Here is a 14,879-nt window from a genome sequence, read left to right as displayed (position 1 = left end):
CAAAACAATTCATATCTTTATAAATATTTTTTTTTTTATTTTTAAGTGTCACAAAACTGGCTAGTGCTGCTTTTTAATTTGCAGTTGAATGACGTATAATGCTTGATTACAACAACATTAAATGGGTTGGTTTGTCAAAGATAGTTAATGTTTATTGTGGGAGTCGAGCACGCTTCGGCACGAATTGGGCCAGCTCGCACCGGGGAAGTACCACACCCCCACAGAAAACCGGCGTGAAATAGTGGCATGCCACTGTGTTTCGTACGGTGAGTGGGGGAGCCGGAGGCCCGTTTCCTTTTCCTCACCCGTCCTAGTCCATTCCTTCTTTCCAGTCGTTAATCCTTTCCTTTTCCCTTACCCCATAAAGGCGGGCAGCGCATTCACAGAGGTACTACCTTTGCGAATGTTTATGGGCGGTGGTGATCGCTTTACATCAGGCGAACCACCAGCTCAGCTGCCCGCTATGACATAAAAAAAAAAAAAAAAAAAAAAAAAATGTAAAAGTGATAAAGTTTTTATGATTAAAACACGTTGTTGGACATAATTAATACAGTTTATGTATGTACAACCATCTGTTTTTTATTTTATTATTTATTGTTTAAGCATAGATTTTTGACAGAGTATAATGTTTTGAGCCGTTTTTTTGTTTGACAGTTTAAATTATATTTATTTAATGCAATATTTGTGTATCGTTAAAAAAGTACGTGCACATATAATTATTATTATATAATTTTCATATTAATTTTCCTACTTATATTTTCTTTATAATTATATTCTTTGGTTTTTGATCATGAAAGTTCTTGCCAGTTTGACAATGATATTTCGGTATTTTGTACTTTTTCTATGAAATTAAAATCTGTGTGTGTTGAAATCATTTTGATTAAAAATCTCCACTACAAAAACGTCAAATATAGTGAAATATAATTATGCATAATTAAAAGGTTTCAATAAAACAAAATATGATGTGGTTTAGCGACTTATAAGAGAATTACTAATATTATATTTATTATAGAACCCTGTACGATACTTAGTCTGATTTTTATATGTATTTAGTTATTAGATTAGATATTTGATATATCTGTCTCACGATACAGTTACAGTATACTTCCATACTAATAATATAAAGCTGAAACGTTTTTTTGTTATAATGCGTTAACCTCAGGAACAACTAGACCGTTTTCAAAAATTCTTCCACCGTTGGATATGTACGTGATTTCTAAGTGCTATGTGCTATATATGTACCACAGGAGAAGCCAGGGCGTATCGCTATGCAAAATTGTATGTATTACGAAATATTAATTAATTTCCTGCAAGCAGTAAGCAAAAACTCTTTTTACAATGAAATGAATGAATCTTAAATGTTTTAACGAAATATAAGAACAAGTAGTATTTAATTATTAACGTCTGCCTAATCTGTAATCATGTAGATAATCTATATGTTATAACTGGATGATTGTTACGTTTTAGTGAAAATATATGCTGATGTTTTATATTATATATTGTTTTATTAAAAAAAAACAATCTCGCCCGTTCGTTGGAATTTGATATCAATATGTAATATGGGAAGATGAGTTTATTAGGGTCATACCTAATAAATGTAGTTGAAAGAACTAAAAACATGCTATCAACTTTATTGTCTCAATTGCTCTTATAGTTAATCTTGGCCATAAAATTTTTCGTAATTCATTTAAAAAAATAATGCAGATAGCTATACAATAGTTATATTGGTACTAAAAAAAATGCCTATGTCTTTTGGCACATGATTTAGATTTAGTGATTTGCGTCGTATAAACATTTGACCTTGCTTTTCGCGATTTGCGATTTATCAATGAGGCACGCGTAGTTTTATCAAACAGTGAAATGTTAACCTTGACGCGTAAATATACGTAATCTTTGCCAAATATGTAAGGATTTAGGTAGGTATCTTTTATTTTTATCGTTATTATTACACAATTAAGAAAAACCGCCTGGATTTACATATTGATAAGATTTAAAAACACGTCCCTTTTACGGTACGTGTTTTTAAATCTCTTAAATATAGGTAATATATGTGATATAATTTGCACATTCATTAGAACTTTTTCTTATAATGCTCATTACCTATATACCTACTTAGTTATGCAAATACAATTTAGAGAGAGAACAACGCACTAGATGAATTAGTTAAAATCGTGTTTTGTTATACCTTTGAGTGATATTACCAACATAAAAAAAAACAAAAATGTGTGACTTATTTTGCATTTAAGCTAATTTGATTACTTATGCGTTTAAATACTAAACATTTTTTAACGATTCTTTCGAATTCAGTATTAGAAATATAGATACATGGGTAATTGAAGTAATAGGTTTCCGCCCGCGGCTTCGCCCGCGTGGATAAGAAAAATATAGATGGTTTCAAGGTTTTTTTTTCACTATGAATGGCTACATAAGTGTTTATGTTAAAAATATTAAAATCTCTTGTGCTTTACATAATAATAAGCATCATCTTACATACATCTGTGGGTACATAAAGTAAATCAGGGCAATAACGAAAAATACAAATTGAAAAACTCTTGTGTTGTTTTATCTTCATCCAATTAAATTGTGAAGGTAATATGCATTAATTTTTTCAAACCTTCGATGAGATTAGATGTACTGCGAAATGTCATGAGTCATGTGAAATGTGATAAATAAATTTTGTTTGTTTATTGACAAAGTACACCATTAATGCGCGTAAAACCTAATGCGAATTTGGCATCCAGATTCTTCAAACATAATAAATTCTTCAATAACAAAACCAGCTAATTTAAAAAACATCCTACCGAAAGCATATATTTTATACATTTATACATTATGTCTTTCTTTTGTTCGTGTGTATGCACTGAACTCCTCCTAAACGTCTGGACGGACATAATATGAAAATTTCATCATATATTTTTTGTTTGTTTTTAGGTGGAAGGTTTAGATAAAGAACTGGAATGTGGAAACAGCTAATATTACGTATAAAGCCTTATTTTGTGCTTCGAGAATTATCGATATACGTAGATTTATTGTAACAAAAATGTATTATGATATCTACACTAGGAGTTACCGGATCCGTTAAAAAGGCGATCGAATTATGTTGTAATATTGAGTAGCTGTTCTTCAATTACCTAACAAATGTCTTTCTTTTTATTTTGTCTCAAAAAAATGTTTAATATTACAAATAATAGAAGGCTAAAATAATAGTTTAGACTAGACGTTACGTATGAATCCATAATAATTATTATTCAAATTCAAATTGTGCCAAACAAATATTTTGAGTGATTTGAACGCGTGGGAATTTGGAACAGTGACCAGATGATCATACGATGTTTGTTTACATCTGAAAGTCTGCAACGTTATCATTGAGCCAATACAGAGGTGTGGCGAATGCTCCGTCACACTTTATTTACGATCTAATCACATACAAACATGTTTTGCTTTACGTATAAAACTGGTGTTTTTGTTAACATTTGATCAGTACATAACTGGTCCTTGGAGTATAAACTATAAACCTCTGAACTTACGTATTAATTTTAAAACGTGTTTGAGATATACATAAAGCGGAAGTGATTGTGCTGCTCTAAAACTGTGTTTGTTTTGATTCGCTAGTGTTGGTAGCACTGATCGTGCGATTTTACGTCAGTACTACAACTGTCATCGATCTAATAATACAAGCGATTTTAAATTATTTGCCAAGGTTTAACATAAAATTTAGTGTATAGAAAACGACAGAACAGTGAAGTAACTTCATCAGTGTTATCTAGAAGCTCGAGAAGTTTCTTAAACGAATACTTTTATAAATAAAACTATTAGTGCGTACGTGACAGCAGACAAAGACGATAAGTTCGGAGATATTAGTGTTTTATTTAAGTTAAATATTAACTGAGACATAACTTACTGACTGTTCTTTGGGTGTTGAAAATAGTCATCATGTCGTCGTTAGGTGGTCAGTGGCGTGCGATTAGGCATTATTTATCTATGACGAACTTGAATACGGAGGTCGAGAAGCTAGTGCAAAGAATAAAACCAGCCACCCCGGAGCAATGGGAAAGTGAGTGTTTAAACGTATCATATATTGCATTCGTTAAAGGAGAAGTTTTTTTTAAATGTGACCTAATTTGCCTAAGGCTATTGACACAATTATTGTTAGGTGAATAAACTTGTAAGTCTAATTATAGATGTAATATTGTAAGACTTCAATGATCGAGATAAACAAGTCAGATTAAATTAAATGATCTGATCATATTGAATTAAAAATGTACTCTTTGTTCAAATGAAAAAATACTGTTTAAAAAATGAATGTCGTAAAGATTTTATGATAAGTCAAAAGAAATACAGTTATTTAAAATTAAATCTACATAAAGTTTGTCGTTTAATTTATATAAAAACTCTCAATTATTGAACTTTTAGGTCTTATAAAGAAATTTGAAAAGGCAGTATCTCTCCGGCTATCACAAGCACAAGTAGAACCGAAAGTAAAAGAAGCAAAAGCCAATGAACACACAGTTAATGCCACTACTGTGGAAGAGACTGAGAGAGTGTCAAAGGAGAAAGTTCAAAAGGGTGACGAGAAAGATGCACTCACAGTGGGGTCGGAAGCTAAGGAAATCACATTTGAGGGTTTGTGGGAAGGATTGAAACTCAAGAAGGACTTGCATTTTGGAAAAATGTCCGAACCTAGCTGGAAGTCGAATAAGCCATTGGTTACAAAGGTACGTTTTAATAGTAGAATAGTAAGTGCTTTCACCAAAGAAGACAGATCTGATGATACTCTCTCTCTAATTCTACAATAATTGAGAAATGTAAAACTCTACTTGTAAAACTTTCAAACATCTCCAAATTTTACTTAAGTTTGTTGCAGTCAATGTTTATGTTGTTTAATCTATGCTGAAGAATTTGTTTGTTTGAACATACTAATCTCAGTAACTACTGGTCCGATTTGAAAAATTATTTCAGTGTTAGATAGCCCATTTATTGAAGAAGTCTATAATATATGAAACACATGCTAAGTTCCGGGGCGGACTGTTAGTAAAATAATATAATGAAATAAAAAAATGTGGACTGTAATTAAATTATTTCAGAATTACTTTAATGAAATGGGTATTCTATACTTCTTACTTAGAATGAGGTTTAGCTGATACAACAGCAAGTTACCTACAGCATTTTTTTTGAATGCCTTGTGTGGGCATGTTTAAATCTTGTCTATTTCTGACAATTTGAAGGCTTGACTTATAGTACGAATAAATATGATATATATACTAAAGTACGAATATGTAAACATTTTATTTTCTACTTGTATTAAGATAAGAATTTTATCATGTTGACAGAAGTGTATTTAAACAAATTCACATTAATTACTTTAATACTTGTTGTAATATTTTCTTTGCTTAATTGATATGACTCCATCTGATCAAATAAAGAACATGCTATTTATGATCCAATTATTTAAAAATGTTTTTGTTTGGGAGTTCATTTTAATCTTTAAATATCCGACAGAATGTTTTCAATTTCAGTTTAATTCTGTTTTTAATTATTTGCGGTTATTGCTAAACTGACTCTTAGGACTATAAACGTAGGAAAGCTGATTTAATGATTTTTTTTATTTTAATAAAAGTGTGCTGTTTCACATGATATGTTTTAAATGAACAGAAACATGATTTTATGTTAAATTATCTACTGATACTTATGTTACACCTAATTTGTATTTAAAACAAGACGAAATTTCGGCTCTAAACTATTATTAAAGTCATGTCTATTCGCGAAAGTAAGAGATGATATTCTTATAATCTGTACTCATATTGACATATGTGATTAAATCAATATGATACCAAATAATGTCATAACTCAGAACGTGATGCAAACGCGTGATAAACATTGTTTATGCATTGTGTGAAAGGCGTGATAGTGCTGTGGTTAAAAAAACAATTGACCTCCCTTATCTCTCTGATAATATGCTATGTTGTTGTTTTGAAGTTTTTTTTGCAAAGAATTTGAAATCATTCTATCTCTGATCTGAAATTAGGTTTATAGGCCATAGATTAGCATATTGATAAATCTGTTAAAGTTGTTATGATTTATAAGATTTAGTAGAATAGATAAAATAATAGTCATCTTAAATTGATGAAGCTTCGACAGTTGAGGCATTCTTTAACATAAGTAATTACTCGAACTTTTCTTAACAGAATTCCTTTTCAGACCCAAAATATTCATCTACCTACTTCAAAAACTGAATCAACAAGCATACCAAACTTGTATCGAAAAACTAACCACAACAGATAAATAAATATATCCAATAACGATACTGAATATTTTAAAATATTTCAGACCTCTATCCATTCTCGCACTGCCTACGTAATATCGGCTATAGTGACAGCAGAAAATCCAGAATGTCTGCTCAAAAGAACAGAGCATTTTATCGAACATTTACAACAGTATCCAGAAGCGAGAGATTATGCCATCAAGGTAAATATGCCGTTGATACTTGTCGATTTTCGAAATTGCATAATTATTTTCATTTCGATTTATGAGGTTTGATTCATTGCTTTTAAAATGACAGTAATTGTAATATTATGTAACGAAATATCTCATTTATATGAACTAATGCTCAGTTTCCTTTTTTATTAACAGGAAGGTGCCGTACGCGCCTTATTGAGGGTTCAACACAAAATTAAATCTGATGATAAGCCAGTCACTATTGAAGTCAAAGGCATTGTTAATGAGGTGAGTTTATCCCTTTTTTGCTATCCGGCTCGAAGGACCTTTTTCGAAAACATTAGAAATCTATTTGCTTAAGTCGCTATGACAGTTTGCTGTATGCTTACCTTATATAAGAGATTTAGATTTAATTATTTAAATGTAAACGTACGCATTTAACTGACATGTGAGCTAAGCAGACCATAGCCAGAAGTTGTAAAACCGTCAATTAGAGTTTTAAAATGTAAAATATTGTTTTTTTTTTTCACTTTCAGGCTTTAGCATTAATGGGTTATACGGGCCCCACTAAAAGTAGGGGACCGAACATATTATCAATAGATGGCGGTGGCATTCGCGGTATAATTGCTATAGAAATATTGAGGCATTTGGAAAACTTAACTGGAAAGAAAGTGCATGATCTCTTTGATTATATTATTGGTGTCAGCACTGGTGCTATTATTGCTGCTGTTATTGGTAATATTATAATAATTATTATTTTATTTATTTAAATTAAGATTGCAGTATTTTGCATTTGTAAATGAGTAATTAAAAGTCAAGTGGAAAACATATTTATTAATAAATTAATTTGTTTAAAAGCAACACTTATTTGTATTGTGTGTAATATGGTACTTCTGTTTCAGCGAGCGGAAATAACTTGGAGACGGCGAATCAAATGTATCTTACGTTGTCGAAACAAATGTTTGGAAATACTTCTCTTATTGGAGGTGAGAACATAATTAAGGAATGTAGCATAACTATTAAAATATTAGCATTTATTATGAACTTTACATGTATTTATAAAAATTATTCAAGAAAAAAGAAGGCTCGAAGGACCAAAAACATCGTGATTTTTCGATATAGTAAATATTAAAAGGGCAAAAAAATACCTAAGCAATATATGATGCTATACATCATGATGAAAGAAACTTTTTCATGAAGTATTACCCTAAATTCAATACTCTTTTAAACCGGCTCGAAGGACCAAAAACAATTTTACTCATTTCTTACATAAGAAAATTTCATATAAAGTGTAAATGTACGAAATATAATACACTTTTTTACAGGTACGTCTAGACTAGTATGGAATCATTCGTACTACGACACAGACGCATGGGAGAAGATGCTGAGGGACAATCTGAAGGATTGTACACTAACCGAGTGCAATCGATATAATGCGCCTAAAGTGAGTAAAATTGTATTTTTTTAACTAGTGGTTCACCTGATGGTAAGCAATCACCACCGCCCATGAACATTCGCAGAGGTAGTACTCTGCAGATGCGCTGCTCGCTATCGGAGGCCTATATCCTTTTCCTTCCCCTTCCCAGTCCTTTCCTTTATTCCTCTCGCCAATCCTTTCTTAATCCCCTCCCAATTTTAAGTCGGCAATCCATTTGTAGAGGCGTAAGGTCTATAATAGACTTTACGCCTCTACAAATGTTCATGGGCGGTGGTAGCGCTTACCATCAGGCGTCCCACCAGCTCCATTGCCGATTGTGACATAAAAAAAAGGGGTAAAGGAAAAGGAAAGGGCTGACTACTGGAAACGGGCTTATCATATATACCTTATTTTTTATTAAATAACAAACAGTCCAAAAAAGCACTATCGGATGGCTAATTTCTCCAACAAATCTCTGACCCAGATGTCGGTGGTGTCCTGCGTGGTGAACTCCGGCTCGAAGCTGGCGCCGTTCCTGTTCCGCTCGTACGAGTGCGGGTTCCGCGTGCGCTCCGTGTTCCCGGGCACGAGCCGCGCGGCGCTGTGGCAGGCCGTGCGCGCCTCCGCCGCCGCGCCCACCTACTTCACCGAGTTCAACCTGCACGGGCTGCTGCATCAGGTGCGCGCTGCACCCAGTACACTGCATCCAGTACACTGCACCCAGTACTCTGCACCCGGTACACTGCACCCAGTACACTGCACCCAGTACACTGCAACCAGTACACAGCACCTAGTACACAGCACCCAGTACACCGCACCCAAGTACACTGTACACTGTATCCAGTGCACTGACACTGCACATTGCATTTAATTGATTTAATTGATAGGCCTATGGAAGTAGTTGTAATAGAGGCATATTTTAGTTACAATTAGTTCTAATTAGTTTTCTTTTATATGGTAACACATAATATGTAATTGACTATTAATAATTTCATATTTTCATAAAAACTCTTATATTTACCAGGATGGCGGAATAATGGTGAACAATCCAACAGCGGTCGGCTTACACGAAGCCAAACTACTGTTTGGTGCAAACTCATTAAAGAATGGCACAGTGATTTCGGTGGGCACTGGACAGGCGCTGAACAAACATCTAGATTATCAACTGCTGAGCAAAGGATTAGCGAAAGACGCAACTGGTACAAGTTGGAAGGATAAATTTAATAAAATTCTCGACTCCGCTACAGATACTGAAGGTATAAATTACATGTTAACTTGAATTATTTGTATGACATTTTTTAATTAGAGTTTTTCAAGTCGTTTTTAAGTAATAAAACTTTATTCAAATATCCAGGATGCAAGTGCTACGCGTTTGTTGACTAAACCCATTTTTTTTTAATTGAAAGCTGTAAAATGAGAAGAGTTTTTTTTATATTTTAATTATATTGAAAGTTCGTTATATTGTTTTCTATTAATATGATTGTTCAATAACACAATATTTTAATATATTTCATATATTTATTTATATAGTATACTTATAGTAATCTTAAATTCCTTTTAGGCGTGCATCTATCATTAAACGATTTACTCCCACCGGGCAGTTATTATCGTTTCAACCCCCCCTTACACGAAGAGTGCGCAATGGATGAAATAAACCCGGAAAAGTTGAAAAACATGACCACAGACACATACGCATACATGCGAAGAAATCAACACAAATTCGAACAAGCGGCCGCCATGTTGGTTCGTAAAAGAACAGTGGCGCAGAAAATTCTAGACTTCGTCGAGCATAGGAGCCAAATTATGGGAATTATTCCGAGCAATTGACAATTAGAGGATCAGCAGGATGCCACTTGCTGATTGGTCGGTTTGAATTTCGAAGCTCAATATACTGTGTAGTTATACAGTTAAATTCGGGACTAAAACTTTATGAAGTGATTTAATTTGTGGGAATAAAAGTGTTAGAAGCTTGATGAATGCCTTGATTTCATATACATACTTTGTAAGGCAAAAGCAATTTTGTTGGTTGATTCTTTATAAGATATATTATGTATGTATCTTTATAAGATAATATAGTTTATAGTATATGGTTTAATACCATAAGCTACTATATATGGTGATAAGCCTAGATGCAATAATTATTTAACTGCATACAGTTCTATATTGAATGTTTAAAATCGACCGTTTTTCATGTGTTATCAAATATATTATATTTTTGAAGTTATTTAAAAATGTGGTGTACTAAACTATATTTAACATTTTCAGAATCAAATGCTATACTTTAAGAGTAGCTAATAGCAATTTATTTTTAAGTTTTTGATTATATTTTACAGAAAACATACAATTTAACAAACATGATATGGTTTTAAAATCTTTTTAAATTAATTCGAAATGTTTTAGTTGAGAACTTTTAAAAACGGAACACAATTTTAAACATTTGAACTAGTCACTGTCAAATAAAATATATACTATATATATATGTTGTGTGTTGGAGTAATGATTATGGAAATGGAATTCTCATTCATTCCATTATTGAAATTATTCTAGCACATTCCATTTTACAAGTTTTTATTATGACTTATTAAAGTAATTTAGAATAGATGCTTGGAAGCAATAAATCTATTATTATTGTGATATTGTAGATAGTTTTAGATATTAATTATGTTAGCTGTTATATATACTCAATTTTTAAATATGAAGCCTATATCTATCTCATTCTTGTAAATCTTCTTTTTCATAGAATAGAAAAGCACCTATATTTATTATGAGAAGCTTTATATATTATATTAATAATAATATTAAATTCTATAATATAATATTGTAAAGAGGTAAACATATAGGAAAGACTTAGATCCCTAGATATATTTTTCTTACAGCTTATGAGATATTATAAGATATAGTAACTTTAATGGTTAAAAAATAACTTCGAATATATAATCATTATGTTTTTGTTGTATTTGATTAGAAAGGTGCTGTGCCTGTTTATTGTAATCGTTAAAATTTTGAGTTTAAAACTCCCTTATATAACTTAAGATAATCATTTTAATATAAGTGTGTCATTGTCTAAAAATAATTCTGAAAAGATTTTTGGTCAATACTTTCTCCAATCAATACGAATTCTAGATTCAAATTTGGAATTTGAATATAGAATGCTGAGTGAATTTGAATATAGAATTTTCACAGAAAATATATGGAATGATCACATTGCAGCTTTACACTCAAAATATATGATATGATAACTTTACTATTGGCTTGAATGTAGCTGTAGATGTTTATCTAGTCATTTATAATTTGTTAAAGGAATAAAAACACTCACTGTAGTTTTGTGTGTTTTATTTTTTATCCCTTTTAATACCAACTGCAATTAAGAATGGTATAAAAATTTGGGAGAATGTTAATGTCTAAAATTAACAATCATGCTCTTTATTTGTTTATTTGTTTACATACAGTAATGCGATAAAGTCAACTCTCACGGGCGCATATAATGCTAAAGACTGAAATTAAAGAATGGACAAATGAAATCTGCTTCTAAATATCTGTACGAGTTATAGTTTTTAGTCTGTAATTAAATCAAAGAATATTGTAGACTGTTAATCAACAAGCATTGTTACATGCATTACAAAATGTCCTCATTTTTATAGTACATTGATTGCTTATGGGATAAAAAGGTACTTAGTTACATTGTGTCATGTCAGGCAACATGCCTATACATTTAAGTAGGCGAATAATTATGTATTAATAGTTATATTAGTATAGTATTACTTTATCTCTAGTAATAAAAAGCTGAATATTTTCTTTTTATAACACCATTCCTCAATAGTATTCAATGTTTATATGTTTAAATGTTTCACTAATTTGTAATAGCAATTTAAAGTGCTTCTTTCTTTATAAATGTTAAGTCTTCGTTGTGTAATTATATTTACATACAACAATGGCAACATTAGCAAAATATGAATAATAATCTCGAATATTCTGTACCATCGATGACATAACTTTACGGTATATACTCGCCTGATACTGGCCACTTTCACTTACATTACGGTGACTGCCATCTTTCCGTTATGAAAACTGTGAAGACCTACCAAAGTAACCTGAGTACTAATTTTTATTTATTATTAAGGCTTTTTAATAGATATTAAAATAATACAGATAATAATTTATAATAACAAAAGAAGTAAAGGGTACAATAATATATTAAGACAGAGTTTATTAATATTTTATAAATTTTGTTTAAAATGTAAATTCACTGAAATTATTAACGTTCATTACAGAAATCATTACTTAATGTATTCCATAACATTTCCAAGGACTAAAACACTAGTCTGAGGTAAGTGGGTTAGGGATCATTAACATGCGAAGCACACTTTCTACTCCCACCAAGTAGTTTTGTAACCGGTACGTTGAGGAACGCACGTTCACCTCTGGCCATTGTGAATACCTTTGCCTATTCAGAAAAAAATCGAAAAAAAAATTTACCGAAGAGATTTCGCGCGTTAAATTAGTGACATTCAAAAATGGAAAAGTGTTGGAAATTGTTTTTGATCACGGTGAGGAATTCTTTTATTAATTGAATAACCCTATCAATACACATAAACAGTTATCGAGAGTTAACTCACGTCCTATAAATGTTCGCTGTTTGTTTTTTGAAACAAATCGCCCACATATTAATCTAAAAATGCATATACTCATACGGACTTTATAGAATATATTATTTATACATTGTTACATTTAAAGTATTGTATTTAACATTATATATAGCTAGCTAATATCAGGTACGATATATAATATCATGACGTTCATAGAGCCAGCAGTTTCTGCCATTAGCGCATTCAAACAAACAAACTCTTCCGCTTTATATTATTAGCATAGATATAAATGTAGTATATAATATAGACTTTAGAGTAACACAATAATGTCATGATTGCCTAATATTAATTACCTTCGCCTAAAGCTAAGACACTTTGTATTACCTGTGTTTAACACAAAAAAATAAGAATTGAATTATCTTTTTATGGATTCTCCTTTCATCGACCAAGTTTTGAATGATTTGAATTTAATATAGTATAGAAATAACATTATTGATAACGCTTATGCCCTAAAGCGATTGTAAGATATTTATAAGGTAGCTTTGTTTTAATTTTTTTTATATTACATAAATATATAGATCATAATATTGCAAGTGCATATTGCTTAAACAGTCTTAAAATAAACGAGCTCAATTTATTTCAAATAAACTTAAGCGCCTATTCAGATTGTATTAGAAAATTGTAAAAATTTGCGTCCTCATACAACAAGGCGAATATAAATCTCGAAATTTAACTAGCTTTCTTCATGTTCTTAATAAAGAGACATGATTCCTTGTTCTTAATTCACTATGTGGTCTCTTGGTATATATCTCGTTTTCATTACTTGATACTTGGTAATATTAGTTTTAGCTATAATAACAAAGGCTATTCGCAAAAAGCAAATGTTTAGTTCGCTTATGGCAGATTCTTCATAATCTACATTAACTACATAAAAGTCTAAAACTATAATATCTAAACTACTATATAAACAAAATATTTAGATCTTTAAATTGTCAGATATCAATACTTGTACTAGTACTAGTTAGTTATTACTTAGCTAAACGGAATAATTAATTGTAATATTGAATAATATTTAAATGTTTTCAGATTATTGCAATCGTATCACTGTTAGTTGTAGCGGAATCGACAGTGCCTCAACCGAGAGCACCAAACTTCCAGTACTTTGAAAGGTAATTTAATATTCGAAGTTTTAACTTTCAATTACAATACACTGGACTAAATATATCATAGGCACTAAAAATACCTAAAAAATAATAAGGCGTATCGATGATTTAAAAATGTGCCTATTGAAAACAAATAATAATATATTAAAAAGTAAATTTTTTAAGTAGGTAAATATTGTCTTTAAACTGTAATAGATACTTGTTAATTTTCAACGGATCTGTCATAAGAGAAAGGGGCATCTATAATAGAAAATTAGTTGGTAACATTATAAAATTATTTCATTGGTTTTTATGTTAAGTTATAATTTTACAAATTCTTAATTTTCAGGCCAAAATACCGGTATCCATATTACGACGAAAACGGCAAAGGAAAATTGTTGTATGGCTACGGAGGACCTGAATTATATCAATATAAATCTTATGCCCCTCTCGAAGGCATACATTGAATTATTTTTAATTCATCCTACCCCCCCAAATTTTAAGCATAGATAATTATTATTTTGTACGCTGTAGTATAAGTATGTGTCAAATAATGTGGCGAGCAATGCAATATGCGTTGAGTTACGACCACGCACATAAATTATTTAAATGAACTATGATGAGGTTAAACATACGCTTAGTTATTTGAAGCATACTGTGAATTGAATTAATTTTATGGTTGATGTATATAAATAATTAATTGTTACTTGGTTTTTAAATAAATATTAAACGTATGTGTGAGTTTTATGACAGCATTAAGCGTAATAACCTCTTTCCTTTAAAAATAAAAAAAAAGTATATATATAATGCTAACGTGATAGCATTATATTTAATTTGTACTCACGTAAGTTAACTAAGTTTGCAATCGATCTGCCTAATATTAGTAATAATTGTTACAGACATAAACTAAAATAATTAAATTCTAATTATTAAACGAAGTAAAGAGGTATAAAATAAAATAAATTGTACAGCCAATCTTCTATTATGAATACCTACACATGATGTGAAGTGTAAAGTTGGTCGTAAAATAGGAAATAATAAGTAGGTAACGCAATTTAAAGCATCGCTTGATGATTGCTTTGAAAATAAATTATTTATACACATACTATACGTTTTACGGCGTCTCTGCCTTTAACGAGCTCTGGGATTTATTTGGGAAAATTTATAACAATTTTTAACACGAAAATTAATCTAACAAACCATTGATTACACACTTCACATATGTTAATATGTTGTGGTGAAATAATTTATGCAATTGTTAAAAACCTTGTGTTACATGACATCTCATAACACGTTTTG

General features: G+C 30.9%; 2 protein-coding genes across 2 annotated transcripts; both read left to right on the top strand.

Annotated features, from left to right (window-relative positions):
* Positions 1–3,458: 3,458 nt before the first annotated feature.
* LOC119836647 (calcium-independent phospholipase A2-gamma-like) lies at positions 3,459–10,269 on the top strand. Its single transcript, XM_038362034.1, has 10 exons — positions 3,459–4,054; positions 4,414–4,715; positions 6,328–6,465; positions 6,631–6,723; positions 6,972–7,170; positions 7,338–7,421; positions 7,761–7,879; positions 8,337–8,531; positions 8,877–9,108; positions 9,414–10,269. The coding sequence occupies exons 1-10, from the start codon at positions 3,934–3,936 to the stop codon at positions 9,677–9,679; spliced, it is 1,749 nt and encodes a 582-aa protein (XP_038217962.1). The 5' UTR covers positions 3,459–3,933; the 3' UTR covers positions 9,680–10,269.
* Positions 10,270–12,212: 1,943 nt separating this feature from the next.
* Positions 12,213–14,257, top strand: LOC119836648. The gene is made up of 3 exons (XM_038362035.1): positions 12,213–12,399; positions 13,525–13,607; positions 13,930–14,257. Exons 1-3 carry the CDS (start codon positions 12,367–12,369, stop codon positions 14,045–14,047), a joined length of 234 nt encoding a protein of 77 aa, XP_038217963.1. The 5' UTR covers positions 12,213–12,366; the 3' UTR covers positions 14,048–14,257.
* The last annotated feature ends 622 nt before the right edge of the window (positions 14,258–14,879 follow it).

This window comes from Zerene cesonia, chromosome 25 (assembly GCF_012273895.1).
Source record: "Zerene cesonia ecotype Mississippi chromosome 25, Zerene_cesonia_1.1, whole genome shotgun sequence".
Classification (NCBI taxonomy): Eukaryota; Metazoa; Arthropoda; class Insecta; order Lepidoptera; family Pieridae; genus Zerene; species Zerene cesonia.
The sequence above is the reverse complement of the archived record's forward strand: the minus strand, read 5'-3'. Positions and strand labels throughout refer to the sequence as shown.